At 43.9% G+C, this 25,335-nt stretch overlaps 1 protein-coding gene across 1 annotated transcript in view; it reads left to right on the top strand.

Moving 5' to 3' along the window:
• COL28A1 (collagen type XXVIII alpha 1 chain) overlaps positions 1-25,335 on the top strand; it is a gene marked incomplete at both ends in the record, with an annotated part of 119,163 nt that overhangs the window by 60,624 nt on the left and 33,204 nt on the right. Inside the window, 7 exons of the mRNA XM_082259978.1 lie at positions 46-114; positions 967-1,035; positions 2,856-2,927; positions 14,072-14,140; positions 24,200-24,271; positions 24,527-24,595; positions 25,121-25,189. Of these exons, the coding sequence (XP_082116104.1) occupies positions 46-114; positions 967-1,035; positions 2,856-2,927; positions 14,072-14,140; positions 24,200-24,271; positions 24,527-24,595; positions 25,121-25,189 (489 nt within the window). The remainder of the gene's footprint in view (positions 1-45; positions 115-966; positions 1,036-2,855; positions 2,928-14,071; positions 14,141-24,199; positions 24,272-24,526; positions 24,596-25,120; positions 25,190-25,335) is intronic.

The raw sequence follows: 25,335 nt of genomic DNA, 5'->3' as shown, positions 1-25,335 counted from the left end.
CGCAGAAAACCCACTCAACTAAAATATGTCCATGTTGTCTTTCAGGGTGTTCAGGGACCTGTGGGACCACCAGGAATGAGAGGTGCACCAGGAGAAGGACTTATGGGACCCAAGGTGAGAGAAACAGTAAAACCAGTGTCTGACTTATGTATTCAGGGTTTATCAATAAACAGGTTATGTGTACTTTATCCGGGTGGGAGGTTCTCAAAAATATGTACTTTAGCCCTTGTGGGACGATCTCAACTATTTGGAATTTAAATATGGTGGAAGGATCTCAGGCATAGGTTCTTTGGCCTTTGTGGGAGAAGCTCAGACATATGCATTATGGCATTGTAGGGGGATCTCAGACACATGTACTTTGACCTGGGTGGGGGGAGGTCCGACATGTTACGTTGACATGGGTGGGAGGGGTTCAAACGTATGCTCTTTAGCCGTATTTGGAAGATCTTAGACATATTTACTTTAGTCGTCTTGGGAAACATGTATTTGGGCAATATTGGGAGGATTTTAGATATACAGTATGTGTTGTGACCCTGATGGAGGAGTGGGGGGGTGGAGAATCTCAGAAAAATGTGCTTAGGCCCTGGTGAGGAGAGCTCAGACATAGTGGGGCTTATTTACTAAAGCTGCACCGTGCAAAATCAGGCTCACTTCTGCATAGAAACTAATCAGCTTCTAACCTCAGCTTGTTCAATTAAGCTTTGGCAATAAAACCTGGAAGCTGAATAGTTTCTATGCAGAAGTGAGCCTGATTTTGCACTCTCCAGCTTTAGTAAATAAACCCAACGGTATATACTTTGGCAGTCTTGGGAGGTCAGATATACTACTTTGGTCCAGGTAGGGGGGGCTAAGGGGCTAGGACACATATACTTTGACTGAAAAAGCTCTGCATTTGTACTGTACGTTCTCCATGGTGGGAGAAGCTCTGAATATTTGTCCCACAAGTCATTCTTTATTTAATTTCAGGGAGATCAAGGTTTACCAGGAGAATCTGGAGTACCCGGAGAGAGAGGCATTGGAGAAGCTGGGGCAAAGGTACTTTAAATAAAAGTCTATACTAATCAGATTTGTTATGCCTGTGTACCCATTAAGCTAAAGAACAATAAATAAAAACGAACCCTCAAAAAATGTATAGTTGCCAATTATTTGCTTTGATTCATTAGAGCTACCATATTTATTTGCATTGAACAACGGTAATGTCTTGCATTAACAAAGCACACAACGGTGAAATAACAGCTTGAAGTGTGTTTACCATGAAGTTTATCACTATGCTTGTGAACTGCTGAAACAAGTAAAAATAAAAAAAATAATTGCATCAGTCCTTTACAAGGAAGACAAAATAGGAGTGATTAGGCACAGTTAAAGGTTTGCTTGAGAGCAGGCCCACAAGAAATGTATACTAACTTTCGCTATGCTCCCACATCATTTCTGGGCCTTGTTAAAAACATGATCCTTGTTAGTATAGACTTCGAGGAAACATGTGACACTCCCTCCTACTTTCCAGATTGCGGAGCTCACTGTGTGCTATGCCTAAGGGCTGGGGGATCAGGAGATACATAGCCCCAAGAAAGTTTTGATTTTTACACATTTTGGCAGCAGATCAGGTTTGAAAAATCTGCCAACAAGCAACCTTATTACTTTGTTTAGGACTTTGGGGTTGATTTACAAAAGGCAAATAGACTGTGCACTTTTGAAGGGCAGTTGCTCCAGAGCTTAGTAAATGAGGGTGAGCTCTGCAGACTTCCATCATCCAATTACGTGCAAGCAAAATGAATTTTTTTTTCCCTTGCATGTGATTGGGTGTTCTTTGTAAAGTGAAGCTTTACCCCATTTACTAAGCAATGCAGCAACTTCACTTTCAAGAGCACACAGTCTATATTCCTTTAGTAAATCAACCCTCTTATCTTAAAAGGTCCATTTTCACTTTCAGGTGTCCAAAGACATAGCAAGGTTGTGCAATCCAACTGTCCTGCCGCACCAGTTGCAGCAGAGGGTTCCCCAATATGAACACTCAGAAGAGATGGGCATTCATATTTTTTTTACAGATGCAGTCAGTCTAAGGACTCATTCACATGTGCTTTGGTCTCTGAAGAGTGATCTGTGTTTTCTGATTGCTCTTCAGAGAGCATTTGACAGGCAATGAGAAGGTATTGTATCACCTCCTCAATGTTTGCTTTAACCCCTTGAACCCCAAAAGTGACAGGGGGGATAATTCCCTCCGTTGCCACCAAAAGAAGCATTGCACCTGAAACACATGCACAATTCTGGCCACTGCCTCTGCAGCTAAAGGGGATAGAAGTTGAGTGGGCTGTAAAATCACAGCTCAACCACAGTGTTTTATCACCCCTTAACAAGCTCCCCACTCATTAAAATCTGATTGCACATCTCCTCTAGATCTATCAACCATGACTGGATACAGATTAATTGGATAGATCTGATAGGTCCTCATATTACATAGTTTTGATAGATCTAAACTTGATTGTACAGAGATTGTATGCTCAGGTAATAAAATGTATGGTGAGCTTTAGAGGAGAACAATAAAGCTTAGGACCTGTCTGTGCGGCACTGCTCTAAGTGCAGTCAACCTATAGGAGTTGAGATTTGCCATCTCACATGTTTGAACAGTTTTAGATGCATTAAATAGCTCATTTACAAGTTCATCAAAAATATAACTACCAAACCTATGCTCTTAAAAACAAATTATATACAGTGTTTTCTTTTTCTTTGCATCTTAATTCAGGAACATCATTAACTGCAATAATGTTGTTTGCATAATTTGAGAAGAGATCAAAACATACTGTATGTCATACAAAAAATCCACTCTAAACACCTTAATATTATTATTTGAATTGCAGGGTGAGCCAGGATCTGCTGGATTGGCTGGTTTGCCTGGTTTACCAGGTGAAGACGGTGCACCAGGACAAAAGGTAATAAATATACTGCACATTGTCATAGTTATATTGTCACCAATGCCCTCTTTATTTCAGTTGTGCCATTCATTTTGAACCTTAATAAAGCAACCCTGTTACATGCGCCGTATTTTTTTAAATAAGGCCATACATATAAAGAAGAGATTATATACTTCTCTTCTGCCACTTACACGGCTAAACATTACTATGTTTAGAAGTGGTCCCTCAAAGTCTGCTGGGAAATTAAAACTCTTAGAGTTTCAATATTTGTGGTCCCCTGCAGCTCTCACTGGTTTCTTCTGCTGACCTCATGTCATTGCTTTATCCTGCTGTGGTGCGGGTAAGAAGAAGGAACCAGCGAGCGCTGCAGGGGACAATTTCTAGCAATCCTAGTGGCATTTAGCAGCACAGGTGTCAAGAGAGGTAAAAGAGAAGTATGGGGTTTGGCTTTTTTTATAAATCTTATACTTACCTAGGTGGATGCAGCATCGATCCGATCATTTACAGTGGGTATAGAAAACAATCACCCTGAATGCATCCTAAAATGAAGACAGATGCCGTTTTTGCTTTATCCACCTGTATTTACTCAGTGCAACATCCATGTGAAAGATATAAAACCAACATGTCTAATTCAAAAACAGAATCACTGTGTCACGTACCTGATCCGAAGCCGGAGTGTAGAGAGGGCTCCCCTTGCGGCTAGGTGCAGAACACCCCTGGAGGTGAGACAGGGAGTGCTGTGCCCGAAGTAGCACCGGTTGCCGGCTGGGATGGCCAGATGGTGGCTGAGGCCAATGGGTGATAGGTCCAAGGCGGATCTGGAACACTTGACAAGCCAGGCAGGTGTGCTGCAGGAACAAGGTAAGCTGGATAGCCCACAGGAGACTGGTAATGCGGAGTCAATAGCCAAGCCGGGTCAGACACTGGAGAAAACAGGGAGAGTCCAGGGACAAGTCAAAGGGTCAGGAGCCAGAGGTATCAAGAAGAGTCGATGGTCAAGCAATCCGGGTCGGCAACAGGAAATCCAAGATAAAGGCAAAAACAAGGCACAAGGGACACAGGGAGCTGAAGATCATCCAGCAACTAGATGATGTGGCTGCTGGCTCTAAATATGCCGTTTGGCGCCAAGCGCCATTACGCAAGTTCGCTGATTCGCCAGGATATTGGTAGTTCCCTGACAGTGCCCCCCCCCCCCCTGAGGGGCAGCCTCCGGATGCCTAACAGAGCCTGTTTTTCAGGGAATTTTTTGAAAAAGTCACATAACAGTCTGGGAGCGTGTATATTTCCAGCAGGTTCCCAAGAACTTTCCTCCAGAGAATAGCCCTTCCACCTTGATTAAATACTGGACTTGCCTTCCTCATCTACGGCAGTCCAGGATGGATTCCACTTCAAATTCCGTTTCTCCATCTGCTACAACTGGAAGTGGAGGCAAGCTATCTCTTCCAGGAAAAGGACCAGGATTGGCTGGTTTAAGCAAAGACACGTGGAAGACTGGGTGAATTTTGTAAGTATCTGGGAGGCATAATTCAAAAGCCACAGGGTTGACCATCTTCTTGATCGGGAAGGGACCAATGAATTTTGGACCCAGCTTCTTGGATGGGCAGGCCAACTTAAGGTTAAGAGTGGACAGCCACACTTTGTCTCCCACCTTCAAGACCGGGCTATCCCTCCTTCTCTTGTCGTAGCATTCCTTATAGGCTTCTTGTGCCTTTTGCATGGTCTTTTGTAATAGCAGAAAAATTTCTTGCAGGAAAGCTACCCTATCTTGAACAGCAGGTACTGTAGTTTCAGATATAGGGTTAGGTAAAAAGGAGGGGTGAAACCCATAGTTTGCAAAAAATGGAGACTGGTGGGTGGAAGCATGAATTGTGTTATTGTAGGCAAACTCCGCACACGGGAGTAAGGCTACCCAATTGTCTTGAGAAAATGTGGAAAAGCAGCGGAGATATTGCTCAAGGGTTTGGTTGGTTCTTTCTGTTTGACCATTACTTTGGGGGTGATATGCTGAAGATAAGCAGACTTCAATATTCAAGGCTTTACAGAGAGACCTCCAAAATCTGGAAGTAAATTGTACTCCACGGTCGGATACAATGCTGCCGGGTAGACCATGTAGCCTCACTATTTCCTTGACAAAGGTATGTGCCGTGTCCACGGCCGAAGGAGTGCCAACCATGGGAATAAAATGGGCCATTTTAGACAAGCGGTCTACTATCACCATAATTGTGGAGAATCCCTCTGAAGAAGGTAGGTCCACTATAAAGTCCATGGACAACATTTCCCATGGTTGTCTTGGGACCGGAAGTGGTTTCAACAGACCCCAGGCTTGGACGTGACTACCTTTACTCCGAAGGCAGGTCGTACAGGAACTCACATAGTCTTTACAGTCCTTTCTTAGGTTTGGCCACCAATAGGATTGCTGAATTAGTTCTAAGGTCTTTCGGACCCCAAAGTGACCAGCAAGTTGATGGTCATGAAGAGCTTTAAGGACGGTGAGTCTGGCTTCCTGGGGTACAAAGAACTTGTCTTTATGCAAAAAAAAATTTCCATGTTTTTTGAGAGTAGCAGTCTCAGGAGCAGTGCAGCGGGCAGAGGCCAGTTCAAGGGTGGTCCTAAGGTCAGGCTGGAGTAAAAGAAAGTTTTGAGAGGACAGAATTGTACTGGGGGTGACATCCACAGGAGTTTCAGGGAACATCCGCGAGAGGGCATCTGCCTTCCCATTCTTAGAGCCTGGCCGGTATGTGAGGTGGAAGTTAAACCTCGAAAAGAATAGCGCCCATCTGGCCTGCCGAGGCCTTAGGCGTTTGGCTGATCGGAGATATTCGAGGTTCTTGTGGTCCATGAATAAAATTCTTGGGTGGGCTGCGCCCTCCAGCAAATATCGCCATTCTTCTAATGCGGCCTTGATAGCCAATAGTTCTCGGTCCCCTACATCGTAGTTCTTCTCGGGCTGACTGAGTTTTCTAGAAAAAAACACTACAGGGTGAAGCAATGCCTTGGGTCCCTGGCGTTGTGATAGGACAGCTCCCGTGGCCACTTCTGAAGCATCAACTTCAAGGACGTAAGGTAAGGCTGGGTCTGGGTGTTGTAGCACAGGAGCACTGGTGAATACAGCCTTGAGCTTGTCGAATGCACTTTGAGCCTCTGGGGACCATTGGAACCGAGTGTTTTGCCGGGTCATTTGCGTAATGGGGGCAATGATGCGGGAAAAGTCCTTAATAAACCTTCGGTAAAAGTTTGCGAAACCCACAAACCTTTGGATGCCCTTTTTGTCAGAGGGGGCAAGCCACTCCAGGATGGCAGACACTTTCTGAGGGTCCATTGCTATTCCATCTGTGAAGATGATCAGACCCAGAAATTGTATGGATGACTTCTCGAATTCACATTTTTCTGCTTTAGCATAAAGCCCATGTTTTCTGAGAGTGGCCAATACTTTTTGTACATGTATTCTGTGCAACTCCAGGGTAGTAGAAAAAATAAGGATGTCGTCTAAATAAACGATGAGGAAATTGTCCAGGAATTCTCTGAAAATATCATTTACTAGGTGCTGGAAAGTGGCGGGGGCATTACACAGCCCGGAGGGCATAACCAAGTATTCGAAATGCCCGAAACGGGTTCGAAAAGGCAGTTTTCCACTCATCGCCTTCGCGGATCCGTACCAAATTATAGACACCTTGTAAGTCTAATTTAGTAAAGACTTGAGCAGAACGAAACCTCTGGAACAGCTCAGGAACGAGAGGAAGTGGGTACCGTTTTTTTATAGTTATTTTATTCAAGTCCCTGTAGTCCACACATGGCCTAAGGGTGTGGTCTTTTTTCTCCACGAAAAAGATTCCGGCTCCGGCCGGAGAAGAAGAGGGACGAACAAAACCCTTGCTGAGGTTTTCATCGATGTATTGCAGTAGGGCTTCAAGTTCCGTCTCTGAGAGTGGGAAAATACGGCCAAAAGGGATCTCAGCACCAGGCAATAATTCTATTGGGCAGTCATAGGGACGGTGAGGTGGTAGAGAGTCCGCCTTCTTTTTATCAAACACGTCCAGAAAATTATGTTAGACGGAAGGAACGTCTTGGCTGGCATTGGAAACAGGCTGAATGGCAAGACAGCTGGCAGGAGGAGGTATCTCCGGAGTCATACAATTTTGGAGGCAGTACACTGATTTGAAGGATACTTCCCCTTTGGACCAGTCTATCAACGGGTTACGGGCCCGTAGCCACGGAATTCCCAGAATTACAGGAAACATGGGTGAAGGAAGGACGTCAAAGTGAAGAAGTTCCTTATGGCCAGGGCCATTAGTGGCGAGTACGGGTAAGGTCTCCTGAATGACGGGCCCGAACCTGGGAGTGGTGCCGTCTGCAAGGTGGATTTCCAGTTTATGGCGCTTGGTCTGGAGTGGAATATGAAAGTTTCTTGCCACAGAGATATCCAAGAAACAACTGCAGGCTCTGGAATCAATGATTGCGGGCAGCTTGATCTCTCCTTCTGCCACCTGTAATGAAACAAGAAGGACTAGGTGAGCGGGAGAGGGTCCCGGAATTTGGAGATGCAGATGGTTGGAAGCAACGGGCTTACTAGGTCTCACTGGGCAGTTACGGAGAAAGTGTCCATCTTCCCCACAGTAAAGACATAAGTTCAATTGCCTGCAATGAAGTCTTTCAGCAGGGGTTAAAGCTGTACGGACCACTCCGATCTGCATAGGCTCTTTAGGAGATATTGGGTTGGTAGCAGTGGGTAGAGGAGCAGGAGATGGTGGCACCTTGGGTATCATCCATGTAGGCTGATAGGACTGAGCTCGTTCAGACCTGCGTTCCCGCAAACGTCTGTCCAATTGGATGGCGAGTTGAATGAGCCCCTCTAATGGGACAGACAGACCTAACCGATATTGGTATTTGAGGGCGGCCTCATTCCACCCTGTGTCTGTGGCCCACCTACGAAAGTCCACTGTGTAATCCTCTACACGGCGTCGGCCTTGCTGTAGTTTATGGAGCGTAGTCTCGGCCGTGGCCGTACGTTGTGGGTCATCGTACAGCTGTGCCATAGCCTTGAAGAAAACCTCAACGGAACTGACAGCAGGATCCTTCTGTTCCAGTAACTGATGGGCCCAGGACTGGGGTTCATCAGACAACAGGGAAATAATAAACCCCACTTTAACTGTCTCTAAAGAAAAAGTTCTGGGTTGCAGGGTCAGGTATAACAGGCAGGCATTTTTGAATGACTTAAACTTCCGGCGATCCCCGAAAAGCATTCAGGTATAGGTACTCTTGGTTTGGGAGGTGGAGCCATCATCGTAGGAGTTGGAGCTGACTGTCCTGAAGTTGAAGGAGCGGAGGTGGAGACTGCAGCGAGTGGATTTGGAGTCGCTGCCAGAGATGGTGTAGTCAGGTACTGTAGACGACCTTCCAGTTGGAAGTACCCATCCTGAAGATTCTTCACCGCCTGGGTTAATGCGGTCACTTGCTGGCACAGGGCTTCCAGCGGGGAGGCACCTCTCTCGGCTTCTGTCATGGCTGGATGATACTGTCACGTACCTGATCCGAAGCCGGAGTGTAGAGACGGCTCCCCTTGTGGCTAGGTGCAGAACACCCCTGGAGGTGAGACAGGGAGTGCTGTGCCTGAAGTAGCACGGGTTGCCGGCTGGGATGGCCAGATGGTGGCTGAGGCCAATGGATGATAGGTCCAAGGCGGATCTGGAACACTTGACAAGCCAGGCAGGTGTGCTGCAGGAACAAGGTAAGCTGGATAGCCCACAGGAGACTGGTAATGCGGAGTCAATAGCCAAGCCGGGTCAGACACTGGAGAAAACAGGGAGAGTCCAGGGACAAGCCAAAGGGTCAGGAGGCAGAGGTATCAAGAAGAGTCGATGGTCAAGCAATCCGGGTCGGCAACAGGAAATCCAAGATAAAGGCAAAAACAAGGCACAAGGGACACAGGGAGCTGAAGATCATCCAGCAACTATATGTTGTGGCTGCTGGCTTTAAATAGGCCGTTTGGCGCCAAGCGCCATTACTCATGGCTTGCGCACGTGCGCATTGGCGCACGCACATTCCTGGCTGCGTTTGCCCGTGTTTGGACACACTGAGTTGGAAAAAGGCTCACTCGCTCCTAAAAATGACTTGTAAATTCAATCTGGTGTAACTAATCACCTTCTGAATGGCACACAAAGCCATTTGGCTTTCAACTGTGATGAGCTGTGGTCATTTTGATTAACTCAGCATGAAAAGAGCTTTACTTAAGCATTCCAGTTCCTGGTAGTGCAACTGAAGCAAACAATCAACTATGGACAGCAAGGCACTGCCAAAAGATCTCATGGATAAAGTTGTGGACATGCACAAGCCAGGAAATAGATACAAAAAAATGTCAAAGGCTTTATCAATGCCTAGAAGCACAGCGAAGTATATTATATTAGAAGTGAAAGGTATTTGGTACAACACAGACCCTCCCTGGATCAGGATGTCATTTCAAACTGGATGAAAGAGCCAGGAGGAAACTGGTCAGAGAGGCTACCAAGAGACTTACAGTTACAGGAATTAATGACAAAGAGTGGTCATTGTGTGTATGTGACAACAATATCACAAATTCTCCACAAATGTGGCTTGTATGGGAGGGTTGCAAGAAAAAAGCCACCCCTCAAGAAAGGCCACATGCAGTCCCCACTGAGTTTGCCAAAACGCACCATGAAGATTCTGAAGCTACATAGAAAAAGCTTTTATGTTTGGATGAGACAAAAATTGAATTATTTGGCCTCAACACCAAACGATATGTCTGGTGGAAACCCAATACAACTCATCATCCAAATAACACCATTCCTACAGTAAAGCATGGAGGTGGTAATATCCTGTTATGGGGGTGTTTCTCTGCACCAGGGACTGGAGCACTTGTCAGGATAGAAGAAAAATGGATAGGGCAACTTACCATTAAACTCTTGAGGAAAATCTGTTGCCCTCTGCCAGAAAGTTGTCAAATGGGAAGAAGGTTTACCTTCCAATATGACAATTACCCAAAGCACACAGCAAAAATTAAAAAAGAATAGCGCGCAAATGCAAAAGAAATTACTACCAAATCTGAAGAGAGTCCATAAATAAAAATGGGGGTTTGGTCCCACCATATGGCCATATCGTTCTCAAGCCCACTACTGCGTCAAAGTACCCCATTATCAGTGGGTCCTACACTATCCATGAAAAAGAGATGAATCCAGCCCTTCTAACCCTTGGAGATAACACTCCTTGCTGGGGAAGATGTGCAAATGCACTACAGGGGACTCCTCCTATATCCACTTGATGGTGGACACTGATTGAGTACAGGTGTGTGTGGGGGGTGGGGAGGGCTGCTCAACCTCGATAGTCTGGTCAGACCGAATACATAATAAACAGGCAAAAAATTTGGGGGAGCATACCCATGTATTTCCAAAGCTGCTGCAGCTATGAACCAAAAGACATGTATATTAAAAAAGAATAGCGCGCAAATGCAAAAGAAATTACTACCAAATCTGAAGAGAGTCCATAAATAAAAATGGGGGTTTGGTCCCACCATATGGCCATATCGTGCTCAAGCCCACTACTGCGTCAAAGTACCCCATTATCAGTGGGTCCTACACTATCCATGAAAAAGAGATGAATCCAGCCCTTCTAACCCTTGGAGATAACACTCCTTGCTGGGGAAGATGTGCAAATGCACTACAGGGGACTCCTCCTATATCCACTTGATGGTGGACACTGATTGAGTACAGGTGTGTGTGGGGGGTGGGGAGGGCTGCTCAACCTCGATAGTCTGGTCAGACCGAATACATAATAAACAGGCAAAAAATTTGGGGGAGCATACCCATGTATTTCCAAAGCTGCTGCAGCTATGAACCAAAAGACATGTATATTAAAAAAGAATAGCGCGCAAATGCAAAAGAAATTACTACCAAATCTGAAGAGAGTCCATAAATAAAAATGGGGGTTTGGTCCCACCATATGGCCATATCGTGCTCAAGCCCACTACTGCGTCAAAGTACCCCATTATCAGTGGGTCCTACACTATCCATGAAAAAGAGATGAATCCAGCCCTTCTAACCCTTGGAGATAACACTCCTTGCTGGGGAAGATGTGCAAATGCACTACAGGGGACTCCTCCTATATCCACTTGATGGTGGACACTGATTGAGTACAGGTGTGTGTGGGGGGTGGGGAGGGCTGCTCAACCTCGATAGTCTGGTCAGACCGAATACATAATAAACAGGCAAAAAATTTGGGGGAGCATACCCATGTATTTCCAAAGCTGCTGCAGCTATGAACCAAAAGACATGTATATTAAAAAAGAATAGCGCGCAAATGCAAAAGAAATTACTACCAAATCTGAAGAGAGTCCATAAATAAAAATGGGGGTTTGGTCCCACCATATGGCCATATCGTGCTCAAGCCCACTACTGCGTCAAAGTACCCCATTATCAGTGGGTCCTACACTATCCATGAAAAAGAGATGAATCCAGCCCTTCTAACCCTTGGAGATAACACTCCTTGCTGGGGAAGATGTGCAAATGCACTACAGGGGACTCCTCCTATATCCACTTGATGGTGGACACTGATTGAGTACAGGTGTGTGTGGGGGGTGGGGAGGGCTGCTCAACCTCGATAGTCTGGTCAGACCGAATACATAGCTGCAGCAGCTTTGGAAATACATGGGTATGCTCCCCCAAATTTTTTACACAGCAAAAATTACCACACAGTGTTTGAAGGAGAAAAAAGGTGAATGTCTTTGCATGGCTTAGTCAGAGCCCAGACTTAAACCCCATTGGAAATCTGTGGAATGATTTGAAGACTGAAGTTCAAAAATGGTCAACATCAAATTTAACTGACCTTGAGCAGTCTGCAAAGAAGAGTGGGCAAAAATTGCAAAGTCTAGAGGTTCAAAGTTAGTAGAGACATATCCCAACAGGCTAAAGGGTGTAATTAAAGCAAACAGTGGTTCAAAAAAATACACAAGGGGGTGATCCTTTTTCCAGCTCAGTGATTCTGATTTGAATTTTTTTGTCATGTTGGTGTTATAGCCTTCACTTGTATGTTGTAAGTTGCACTGAGTAAATACATAAAATAAATAAAAAGCTGAATAAAACAAAAACTGCACCTGTCTTCATTTTAGGATGCATTCAGGGTGATTGTTTTCTATACCCACTGTAAATGATAATTTATAATTATATTGATGAAAGAGATGCTAATCACAGTAAAGAATGATGATAAAAGAGAAGATGAATATAATGATTGCAATGAAAAATGGCACTGAAGATTATAATGACCATGAATGATGAACATTTATTTAAAAAAGAGACATGGATGAAGAATGGTGATGATGATTTAAAAGATGAAAATGATAACAGTCATCCATGAAATTGATTGTACTACGACCTTCAGAATCCCTGCCAGGACTTCCAGTGGTTCTTGTAGAATCCCTGTCAGGAATTCCAATGGTACCCACAAAATCCCTGGCAGGAATCTCAATGGTACTCACAGAATACCTGCCAGGACTTCCATAGTGCCTAGTAATAACACTGGACCTCTGACCAGAAGGGTATTTAGGCTGCAGGATCTCACGTGGTCAGTGCTGTTCCTTATTGACACTTACCTATGCATTAAAAGCTGCAATATATGCCTTCTAGTTACCTGTTAGTTTCTGACACAGGGTGATCTAACTAGTTCTAAATTGCAGCCCTGGGAACAGCCTCTGCACCATAGCCCTTGCCTTCCCTGGGAACAGCCTCTGCACCATAACCTCTGCCTTCCCTGGGAACAGCCTCTGCACCATAGCCCCTGCCTTCCCTGGGAACAGCCTCTGCACCATAGCCCATGCCTTCCCTGGGAACAGCCTTTGCACCATAGCCCCTACCTTCCCTGGGAACAGCCTCTGCACCATAGCCTCTGCCTTCCCTGGGAACAGCCTCTGCACCATAGCCTCTGCCTTCCATGGAAACAGCCTCTGCACCATAGCCTTTACCTTCCCTGGGAACAGCCTCTGCACCATAGCCTCTGCTTTCCCTGGGAACAGCCTCTGCACCATAGTCTCTGCCTTCCCTGTGAACAGCCTCTGCACCATAGCCTCTGTCTTCCCTGGGAACAGCCTCTGCACCATAGCCCCTGCCTTCCCTGGGAACAGCCTCTGCACCATAGCCTCTGCCTTCCCTGGGAACAGCCTCTGCACCATAGCCCCTACCTTCCCTGGGAACAGCCTCTGCACCATAGCCTCTGCCTTCCCTGGGAACAGCCTCTGCACCATAGCCTTTACCTTCCCTGGGAACAGCCTCTGCACCATAGCCTCTGCCTTCCCTGGGAACAGCCTCTTCACCATAGCCCCTACCTTCCCTGGGAACAGCCTCTGCACCATAGCCTCTGCCTTCCCTGGGAACAGCCTCTGCATCATAGCCTTTACCTTCCCTGGGAACAGCCTCTGCACCATAGCCTCTGTGTTGCAGCTACACCATTGGCGGGGTGATCCTAAGTGCCATGATCTTTTGTCACTTTGCAGCAAAACATTAACTGGAACCAGTTCCATGTCCATCTTCACCATCAGGAGCTCTGATGAAGAGTATCTGCCGCTTTGAATGAGCCTGCGTCACTTGCAGGGGTCACCTTAACTAATTGATATGGCAGTGACAATAAGGAGGAAGGATGATGAACAAAAAGTCTTTGAGAATGATGATTATGATGAGGAAAAAACATGATAAAGAAGATGATGAACAAGGTGACAAAGAGTTGATGAGAGAGAATAAAAGAGAAAACAGCAACAGGGATAATGAAGGATTTTAAAAATTTAAAAGAGAAGATAACAATGAAGAGATTGATAATGGTGATAATGATATAAATAAAATGATGATGATTCTGCTGTTGATGATTAAAGACAATAAAAAGTGATGATATAATGATTTTGAAAATTACATTTACAATTGGGATAAATAATATATCTGACTGTGATGGTGATATCAATGATTATGATGACATTGATGATGTTGGTGTTAGTAAGTTTGGTGGAGACTGATTAATAGAATAATTGCATCAATTCATATCTTGGTAAATATCACTAATGTGAGTAGATTATAAATCTATATCTAATCTGTTTTCTATAGCTTATATAATATACATAGACTCTAAATCAATAAGAGATATAAAACTAACTATTATTTTTCTTTGTATTGTAGGGTGAGCCAGGTCTTCCAGGTCTCAGGGGCCCTGATGGATCTCCTGGTGTTGGCATACAAGGTGAAAAGGTGAGTGCCCAGCATTTAAAAACACGTCCTGTACCACTTACTGAAACATTTTTTTTTTAAATAAATGCCCTTTTCTAGAAACCAATAACCAAAAACCAAAACATATAGCCTTTATAGCCGCTGAACAAAGTATAGATTATCAATAAAATTGAAAAGACTGCAAAGTTAATTTTTTTTTACAGCTTTTTTTTTTAATATTATTTACATGCAAATCTTCTTTTAGAGTGACTATGTCACTATCCAGAAATTCTAAAAAAAGTTTACTGCAAAAGGAAATTCTTTTTTTTTTCCCAAAAAGGAAATTCTTAATACTTACCTCTCTGCAATCTGCTGGTCCATTGACTTTAAGAGCTCTAGCAGCTAAAAATGTACAGCATCCAGCATACTACTAAATTTGTTTGATGCCTTAATCCCCACTGTGCACTGGACATAGTAGTGAAATATGGGCTGGCAGCTGGAAATGCAGAGAACAGCAGGAAAGGCAGGCATGTGACACACCCAAAATTGTTGGATACCCAATGAAGATCTTAGTCAGCACCCAAGTGAATGTTTAACATTAAGCATCTTTTTTTTGCAGTTAATTAAAAAAATAATAATAATCTGATTGGAGTCACCTTAATTTTCATAATAAGCAGTGTTATAAATACCTAATTGGCAAATATGCCTTGTTACGGCACCCCGGACACAAAAGGGTTAAAACCGTTTAGGAGATCTTCCCCTTCCAGAGCTACAGGCACAGCTACTTGCAGGACATCAAACTCCCGAACTGGAAACCAAGGAATGATGCAAACAGTGTAGCTGGAACCTTATGAATACTGCATACAGCTGAATAGGAAAAACCATGTAAAGGGTTTACACTCCTAGCAGTCAAACTGGAACAGCATACAATAAATCCCCCCAATAACGAGACTAAGCTCCGAGTTGAGGGTAAAACAGGAACAACATTTATTGGAAGAACACAGCACACTTTTATACAGAATTTGGAACATCTGCCCCCAACAACGGCTTTCCTATTGGTCAATTGTAAAGTACCTGCAGTTCCCCATAAGGTCCTCTCCAGCCATGCAAATGAGGGCTTGAAAATGAGTCAGCAGTGATTGGTCAGATAGCTTGACCAGAAGGACTGCCATGTGCAAGGAGACGAAAGCCCCCAGGGGGTAATCAATGTACACAATAGCCAGACACAGAACAATGGTTCCCTAACGAGCCCTCAATACACATTACTATGAGTTGAAAAAGTGTGTTTGTTTTATAGAGTTATAAACAAAAGGTACCACATCCCTAATCTGTATAGAATCTATACTGGGAAAGGTATCCCAAAGGGTGAAACCCACAGCTGGAACCTGAGGTGTACAGGTAGGTGCTGGGGTAAGAAGACATGAGAAAGAAGAAAAACATATAAGAGAAAGGGAGGGAAGAAAAAGAAAGATGGAAAGAAAAGGGGAAAGGGGAAAAGGTGGGAAGGAAGGGGGGGAAAAGGGAAAGAGAAGGAGGGAAAGGAAGATAAAAATAGAAATAGGGAGAGAAAGAAAGGGGATGGGGGAAGGGAAACAAAAAAAGGGGGGGGAGGGGGAAAAAAGGAAAAGGGTAGGGAACTAAGGAAAATGGAGAAGGAAAGAGGGAGGGAAAAACAAATGAAGATGCGAAAAAATGGGAGGGCTGGTGGGACTTTAAAGGTACCAGGTAGTTCAAAATAATAAGTACATAGTTTAAAAACTGGAAATATTTATTGACATAACATCTTTAAAATACAAGACAAAAAATACAACATAGATACAAACAGTTTGACATATACAAGAAGAACAATGTATTGAACATAAGGCAATAATGATAATGAAGATAAATAGGTCCAATGATGAGCATTAAACCAATCCCGACATGTTTCGCGGGCAGTGATGCACCGCTTCTTCAGGGGAATAAGAATGTGTCAATGTACAGTGCCTGTATGATACAGTGACAACAAACAATTATTATTAGTTCAAATGCATATATGTCTAACAACAAGAGCAGAAAGTGCATGCTAATATGGAACATCAAAGGACATTCAGGGCCGTCACCATAGAGAGATCCACCACCAAACCAATTGGATAGAAAGCTCCCCAGAAAAGACGTCTCACCCGCGGATGTGGAGGGGCATAGGGGGTGGGATAGAGATGTAAGTGTAGTAAGCTAAGAAAGCTTTCACCGCCCGGTAAACAAAAAAGAAAAACCTGTTTGTAGGTCTAACATATATACCTTATTCAGTGTCTGAGATAGACACGTTTGTATAGTCAAAAATGAAAAAGGTTAGGGGCAGGAGGTGTCAAACATGGCGGCCAAGTTGGAGAAATACCCAGCGGGGTAATGATCTGTAGAGATGGAAATCAAACAAGTAGTGCATCTGTGATCCAAAATGCTGTATATTATGTCTCTGTTAAGTGATTAAAAAATATAATAAGCGAAGGGGGGGCTTTACCTGCATAGATGGAGGATAAGTCCTTCTTGGTAAAGATAGATAACTAGGGATATGAATAAAGCCCAAGTATGAGCTATTACACTTGTATTACTTAGTCAGAGGGGTGAGGCCAGCCATCACAGACATCTAAATAGCATATGGAGAGATCAACATATTACAAGGTGAAAGGAGAACCCATCTATCATCTGATAACAGGTACGCCAATATGGTTCTGAGTATCTTACCCGCGTGGGACCGCCATGTCCGCACACACCAGTTCCTGAGTGACTGAATGAGACGCTTGTTCCCCCTGTTATGGCCCTCAACCCGACGCCACGCCGCGCATGACGTCACGCGTAACGTGGGCGGGTCAGGTCCTCAACTGCGCGCGCATCCAGAGAGGCGCATGCGTAGTGTCGCTCAAACCGGGCCGCAAAGGACAGCCCGGAAAGCGGCCACAACAACGCCGGACGGACAAACAACATCCGGCCAGCGGTGTGTGAGAGGACCACACATCCGCTGAGACGTCTGGAGAACACGCCACCCAGTGGCAGGAGGAAAAACCACACACATGGATAGTGCCCAGGATGTACTTCGATCGTCAAAAGAATCATAGCATGCATGTAAACAAATATGATAATGGACATGATAAGGAGATAAAGTAATGGCAAAGAAAACACCTATTGAATTTTGTGTAAAATATAAAGTTATAATCCTCAAAGTAAATGGTTATTGTAAAGGAAACGTATAGGAAACAATAAGTTCCCCATAGTTTCTACAAAAGGATACCATGTTATGGAGAACTGAAATCCTCCAGCACGCGGGAAATTTGACATCATAAAAAATAAAACATATCATAATATTAAGTATTGACTACTACAGCAATTGGAGATATAAAATCTCAGAGAGACATCAACTCGAAAAATGAGTATATAAAGTTTTCAATAATGAGAATAATTGGCAGACTCACCATTCTCCAGAGTCCCATCTGTGGTGCCACAGGGGGTGGATGGTCCAGAGATGAATCGCGGGCAAATAAGGGGCAGAGACGTTCAGCAACTAACATCGACCGGGTTCAAGAGCAATCCAAAAATGTATATAGAATGTATATGAAAAAAGGGGGGAAAAAAGAAGGAAGGAATAGACCATTGGGGAAAAGACCACTTTAACCCAAGAAAGGTTTGTAAGTCAGGACCTCATTGATCCCAGGGGGTATGGTAGCCTCCAGGGACTCTATCCAATACGATTCCCTTTGTAGAATCCGTTTGTCCCAGTTTCCCCCTCGGGGATCCTGGGGGATCACTTCCAAAGCAAAAAACGAGACCATGGAGTTATCATACTTGTGGCAAAAAGCTATGTGACGTGTGACGCTCGTTTGTATTGTACCTCCCTCAGAGTGGTAGATATGATCCCCTATCCGCTTGCTCAATTTCCGAATGGTCTTGCCGACATAGAATGCCCCACAGCAACAACTCATGAGGTAAATAACCCCCTGAGTGTTGCAGTCGGCATGATGTCTGGACTGAAACCACTTTCCACTGGGCAAACGAATACCCGTACCGACCCTTATCCAAGGACATTTGTCACAAGAACCACAGCGGTATGTACCCCCTGGGAGACCCACCTTGGTAGATTCTTTTGTATAGTGACTTTTAGTTAAACAGTCTCTAAGGGACATTGATCGTCTAAACACCAGACTGGGTCTGGCACTTAGATATTTGTGAAGAGTAAAGTCTTGAGTAAGAATCGGCCAGTGGCGCTTCAGGATCTTTCGCAGAACATCATCGTGAGCAGAGTATGTGGTAATAAATCTGACACTTTTATCATCTTTTTTGGAAGTAGTTTTGTAAAGCAAATCAGCTCTCGAATAAGTAATGGCTCTATTATAAGCCTTCCTGAGCAGTGTCTTAGAATATCCTCTGGCAAGGAGTCGCTCACGGAGCAGGCCAGCCTGGACATAAAACTTAGCCTCCATGGAGCAATTCCTACGGAGCCTTAAATATTGGGCATAAGGGATACTTGCAATCAAGGGGGCGGGATGGGCACTTGCTGCGCTGAGAATGGTATTACCCGCACTGGGTTTGCGGTAAAGGTCCGTGTCAATGAGGCCATCCGGGGAGAGGCTGATGTTCAGATCAAGGAATGAGATCATGTGCCTGTCAAACGTGTAAGTAAATTTAAGATTTAGATTGTTATGGTCAATGGCTTTCAAAAATAGTGAAAGTTCATCTACTGTACCTGTCCATATAATCAACAGATCATCAATGAACCTGTACCAAATTAAAATGTGAGACATCCACTGTTCCATTCTCTCGTCCGAAAAGACCAGCCTCTCCCAGGCACCTAAATATAAATTCGCATAAGAGGGAGCGCAGCAAGTGCCCATAGCTACCCCCTGGACCTGCAAGTATGTTTGTTCCAAAAAGGTAAAATAATTTCTCGTGAGAATGAATCTTAATAACCGGAGGACAAAGTCCATCAAGGGCCAGGTCTTATAATCCTGTTCCTTGAGGAAAGATTCGGCCATCCGGATGCCCTGGTCGTGCGGGATACTGGAGTATAACGCCTCAATATCAATTGCTACAAGCAGGGCATCCGGAGGGACCTGAATCTCCTCAAGGTGTTTGAGAAGATCGGTGGTGTCCCTGATATAGGACGGAAGTGCAAGGACATGAGGAAGTAAGAATGAGTCCACAAATTTGCTGGCGTGCTCCGTGAGCGACTCGTTGCCAGAGACGATGGGTCTCCCAGGAGGGTGCACCAGGCTCTTGTGCACCTTGGGCAAAGTATAAAAGGTCGGAGTTTTGGGATATTTGGTAGATAGAAAGTTATACGTATCCCTGTCTATGAGGCCCTGGGAAAGGGCCTCAAAACACAGGGACCTGTATTCACAAATGAAATCCTCAATGCAACCGGGCTCAATGGGCAAATACCATTGCCGGTTGCACAAGACTTCTAGACACATGGTTTCATACTGGGGAGGAGTCATAACAACTATGTTACCCCCCTTGTCTGATTGTTTTATAAGGATATCTTTATTGTTTTGAAGTGAGGATAGAGCCAGGGCCTGATCTCTAGTGAGGTTTCTAGGAACAACCGGCAATGGTATTTGCCCATTGAGCCCGGTTGCATTGAGGATTTCATTTGTGAATACAGGTCCCTGTGTTTTGAGGCCCTTTCCCAGGGCCTCATAGACAGGGATACGTATAACTTTCTATCTACCAAATATCCCAAAACTCCGACCTTTTATACTTTGCCCAAGGTGCACAAGAGCCTGGTGCACCCTCCTGGGAGACCCATCGTCTCTGGCAACGAGTCGCTCACGGAGCACGCCAGCAAATTTGTGGACTCATTCTTACTTCCTCATGTCCTTGCACTTCCGTCCTATATCAGGGACACCACCGATCTTCTCAAACACCTTGAGGAGATTCAGGTCCCTCCGGATGCCCTGCTTGTAGCAATTGATATTGAGGCGTTATACTCCAGTATCCCGCACGACCAGGGCATCCGGATGGCCGAATCTTTCCTCAAGGAACAGGATTATAAGACCTGGCCCTTGATGGACTTTGTCCTCCGGTTATTAAGATTCATTCTCACGAGAAATTATTTTACCTTTTTGGAACAAACATACTTGCAGGTCCAGGGGGTAGCTATGGGCACTTGCTGCGCTCCCTCTTATGCGAATTTATATCTAGGTGCCTGGGAGAGGCTGGTCTTTTCGGACGAGAGAATGGAACAGTGGATGTCTCACATTTTAATTTGGTACAGGTTCATTGATGATCTGTTGATTATATGGACAGGTACAGTAGATGAACTTTCACTATTTTTGAAAGCCATTGACCATAACAATCTAAATCTTAAATTTACTTACACGTTTGACAGGCACATGATCTCATTCCTTGATCTGAACATCAGCCTCTCCCCGGATGGCCTCATTGACACGGACCTTTACCGCAAACCCAGTGCGGGTAATACCATTCTCAGCGCAGCAAGTGCCCATCCCGCCCCCTTGATTGCAAGTATCCCTTATGCCCAATATTTAAGGCTCCGTAGGAATTGCTCCATGGAGGCTAAGTTTTATGTCCAGGCTGGCCTGCTCCGTGAGCGACTCCTTGCCAGAGGATATTCTAAGACACTGCTCAGGAAGGCTTACAATAGAGCCATTACTTATTCGAGAGCTGATTTGCTTTACAAAACTACTTCCAAAAAAGATGATAAAAGTGTCAGATTTATTACCACATACTCTGCTCACGATGATGTTCTGCGAAAGATCCTGAAGCGCCACTGGCCGATTCTTACTCAAGACTTTACTCTTCACAAATATCTAAGTGCCAGACCCAGTCTGGTGTTTAGACGATCAATGTCCCTTAGAGACTGTTTAACTAAAAGTCACTATACAAAAGAATCTACCAAGGTGGGTCTCCCAGGGGGTACATACCGCTGTGGTTCTTGTGACAAATGTCCTTGGATAAGGGTCGGTACGGGTATTCGTTTGCCCAGTGGAAAGTGGTTTCAGTCCAGACATCATGCCGACTGCAACACTCAGGGGGTTATTTACCTCATGAGTTGTTGCTGTGGGGCATTCTATGTCGGCAAGACCATTCGGAAATTGAGCAAGCGGATAGGGGATCATATCTACCACTCTGAGGGAGGTACAATACAAACGAGCGTCACACGTCACATAGCTTTTTGCCACAAGTATGATAACTCCATGGTCTCGTTTTTTGCTTTGGAAGTGATCCCCCAGGATCCCCGAGGGGGAAACTGGGACAAACGGATTCTACAAAGGGAATCGTATTGGATAGAGTCCCTGGAGGCTACCATACCCCCTGGGATCAATGAGGTCCTGACTTACAAACCTTTCTTGGGTTAAAGTGGTCTTTTCCCCAATGGTCTATTCCTTCCTTCTTTTTTCCCCCCTTTTTTCATATACATTCTATATACATTTTTGGATTGCTCTTGAACCCGGTCGATGTTAGTTGCTGAACGTCTCTGCCCCTTATTTGCCCGCGATTCATCTCTGGACCATCCACCCCCTGTGGCACCACAGATGGGACTCTGGAGAATGGTGAGTCTGCCAATTATTCTCATTATTGAAAACTTTATATACTCATTTTTCGAGTTGATGTCTCTCTGAGATTTTATATCTCCAATTGCTGTAGTAGTCAATACTTAATATTATGATATGTTTTATTTTTTATGATGTCAAATTTCCCGCGTGCTGGAGGATTTCAGTTCTCCATAACATGGTATCCTTTTGTAGAAACTATGGGGAACTTATTGTTTCCTATACGTTTCCTTTACAATAACCATTTACTTTGAGGATTATAACTTTATATTTTACACAAAATTCAATAGGTGTTTTCTTTGCCATTACTTTATCTCCTTATCATGTCCATTATCATATTTGTTTACATGCATGCTATGATTCTTTTGACGATCGAAGTACATCCTGGGCACTATCCATGTGTGTGGTTTTTCCTCCTGCCACTGGGTGGCGTGTTCTCCAGACGTCTCAGCGGATGTGTGGTCCTCTCACACACCGCTGGCCGGATGTTGTTTGTCCGTCCGGCGTTGTTGTGGCCGCTTTCCGGGCTGTCCTTTGCGGCCCGGTTTGAGCGACACTACGCATGCGCCTCTCTGGATGCGCGCGCAGTTGAGGACCTGACCCGCCCACGTTACGCGTGACGTCATGCGCGGCGTGGCGTCGGGTTGAGGGCCATAACAGGGGGAACAAGCGTCTCATTCAGTCACTCAGGAACTGGTGTGTGCGGACATGGCGGTCCCACGCGGGTAAGATACTCAGAACCATATTGGCGTACCTGTTATCAGATGATAGATGGGTTCTCCTTTCACCTTGTAATATGTTGATCTCTCCATATGCTATTTAGATGTCTGTGATGGCTGGCCTCACCCCTCTGACTAAGTAATACAAGTGTAATAGCTCATACTTGGGCTTTATTCATATCCCTAGTTATCTATCTTTACCAAGAAGGACTTATCCTCCATCTATGCAGGTAAAGCCCCCCCTTCGCTTATTATATTTTTTAATCACTTAACAGAGACATAATATACAGCATTTTGGATCACAGATGCACTACTTGTTTGATTTCCATCTCTACAGATCATTACCCCGCTGGGTATTTCTCCAACTTGGCCGCCATGTTTGACACCTCCTGCCCCTAACCTTTTTCATTTTTGACTATACAAACGTGTCTATCTCAGACACTGAATAAGGTATATATGTTAGACCTACAAACAGGTTTTTCTTTTTTGTTTACCGGGCGGTGAAAGCTTTCTTAGCTTACTACACTTACATCTCTATCCCACCCCCTATGCCCCTCCACATCCGCGGGTGAGACGTCTTTTCTGGGGAGCTTTCTATCCAATTGGTTTGGTGGTGGATCTCTCTATGGTGACGGCCCTGAATGTCCTTTGATGTTCCATATTAGCATGCACTTTCTGCTCTTGTTGTTAGACATATATGCATTTGAACTAATAATAATTGTTTGTTGTCACTGTATCATACAGGCACTGTACATTGACACATTCTTATTCCCCTGAAGAAGCGGTGCATCACTGCCCGCGAAACATGTCGGGATTGGTTTAATGCTCATCATTGGACCTATTTATCTTCATTATCATTATTGCCTTATGTTCAATACATTGTTCTTCTTGTATATGTCAAACTGTTTGTATCTATGTTGTATTTTTTGTCTTGTATTTTAAAGATGTTATGTCAATAAATATTTCCAGTTTTTAAACTATGTACTTATTATTTTGAACTACCTGGTACCTTTAAAGTCCCACCAGCCCTCCCATTTTTTCGCATCTTCATTTGTTTTTCCCTCCCTCTTTCCTTCTCCATTTTCCTTAGTTCCCTACCCTTTTCCTTTTTTCCCCCTCCCCCCCCTTTTTTTGTTTCCCTTCCCCCATCCCCTTTCTTTCTCTCCCTATTTCTATTTTTATCTTCCTTTCCCTCCTTCTCTTTCCCTTTTCCCCCCCTTCCTTCCCACCTTTTCCCCTTTCCCCTTTTCTTTCCATCTTTCTTTTTCTTCCCTCCCTTTCTCTTATATGTTTTTCTTCTTTCTCATGTCTTCTTACCCCAGCACCTACCTGTACACCTCAGGTTCCAGCTGTGGGTTTCACCCTTTGGGATACCTTTCCCAGTATAGATTCTATACATTACTATGAGTGTCAATACATCTCTTAGCAGACAGCAGGCAAATTCATTAGCACACCCGGCAATAGGTGAATGGAGAGCCACCTCAGACAGTCCGTCTCCTCATTGAACTTCCTGGAATGACGATATTAGGAGTGCACTTCCTGTGCCTTACAGTTTACAGGAATAAGGTTTAGCTTCCAGGATAGAGGCAAGACTCCATTAGCCACATGTTTAAAGAAACACAAAAAGACACAAAAATGCATAACTCCCAGTCTACTGAACAGAACCCCCACATTCAACCCATCCCCAGATAGCCTGGATCTGAGCGCTCAACATATCCAAGTAATTTTATTTTTTTTTTTTGTTTTTGATGACATTCATTGCTCTGTTGAAATGTAATGCCATTTTATTGTGAATTTGTTTTCTACAATGACAATAAATCTTATCTTATCTCTGTTAGGGTGACCAAGGGCAGCGTGGAATTCGAGGATTAACAGGACCACCAGGACCTGCAGGACCATCTGGACCAAAAGTGAGTATTCAATGTTGTTTCCACTGATATGTATCTCATAAACCCATATTAAAAAAGTAAAAGTAACCCATATTGATAGCACTTATTTTGTAGGTGCAGGTAAGATTGGTATGCCAAAACATGTATTTAAAGTCAGTGTTTTGTATCCTTAAATAATATGACCCAACACTCCATTTTAGAAATCAATGAACTGAATATTTCTAAGAACATATAAAAAAGATTTTGTAATTGTTTATCATCCTGTCATATTTTTAGGGTGAACCTGGAGCTGTAGGACGTATTGGACTGCCAGGTCCTCCTGGTCGAGCGATTGTGGGTCCAAAGGTATTAATTGATTTTAAGTAATTGATACTCCTTGAGGGCAGGGACTGATGTGAATGTACAATATGTATGAAAAGCATGCGTAAATTGACAGCGATAAATAAGAACCTGTAATAAAAAAATAAAAATAACTTGAAATTCTGCATATTGCACAGCTGTATTCTATAATCAGGGTTGGTAGCATTCAAAACATTTGCAAATATCCAAATAAACTTCAGCTTACATATACACATACCATATAACGTGTGGTTTTTACTATCTTTCAGACATAATAATTAATACACAAAGATTCATATATAGTTCCCAAATAAGCTAATCATTTATATATAAATATATATATATATATATATATATATATATATATATATATATATATATATATATATATCTCAATCACTGAATGGCATGTAGATATTTCAGGAGGATCTGTAAATCTTTGCTGCTAGTGCCTACAAAGATAAAATACGTATTAGACAACCTCTGTAATGTCAAACTGTGACTCACTAAATCTTTTTTTCAATATTCAAGGGAGATATTGGACTACCTGGTCCACAAGGATTGATTGGAGAACAAGGAATTGGCATTGCTGGTCCAAAGGTAAAATGACAAATATTTCAAACATCTCAAAAAGTAACATTCCTAATGTACCCCAGGATTATGTTTTTACATACTGTGCACTCATATGTAATGTTGATCCCAATGTTCATACAGTATGTACTTTCACATTTTTTGAGGTGTACGCC

This window comes from Pelophylax lessonae, assembly GCF_965119305.1.
Source record: "Pelophylax lessonae genome assembly, chromosome: 6".
In the NCBI taxonomy this organism is placed as follows: Eukaryota; Metazoa; Chordata; class Amphibia; order Anura; family Ranidae; genus Pelophylax; species Pelophylax lessonae.
Note: the sequence above shows the minus strand (reverse complement) of the source record. Positions and strands in the feature narration are given on the sequence as shown.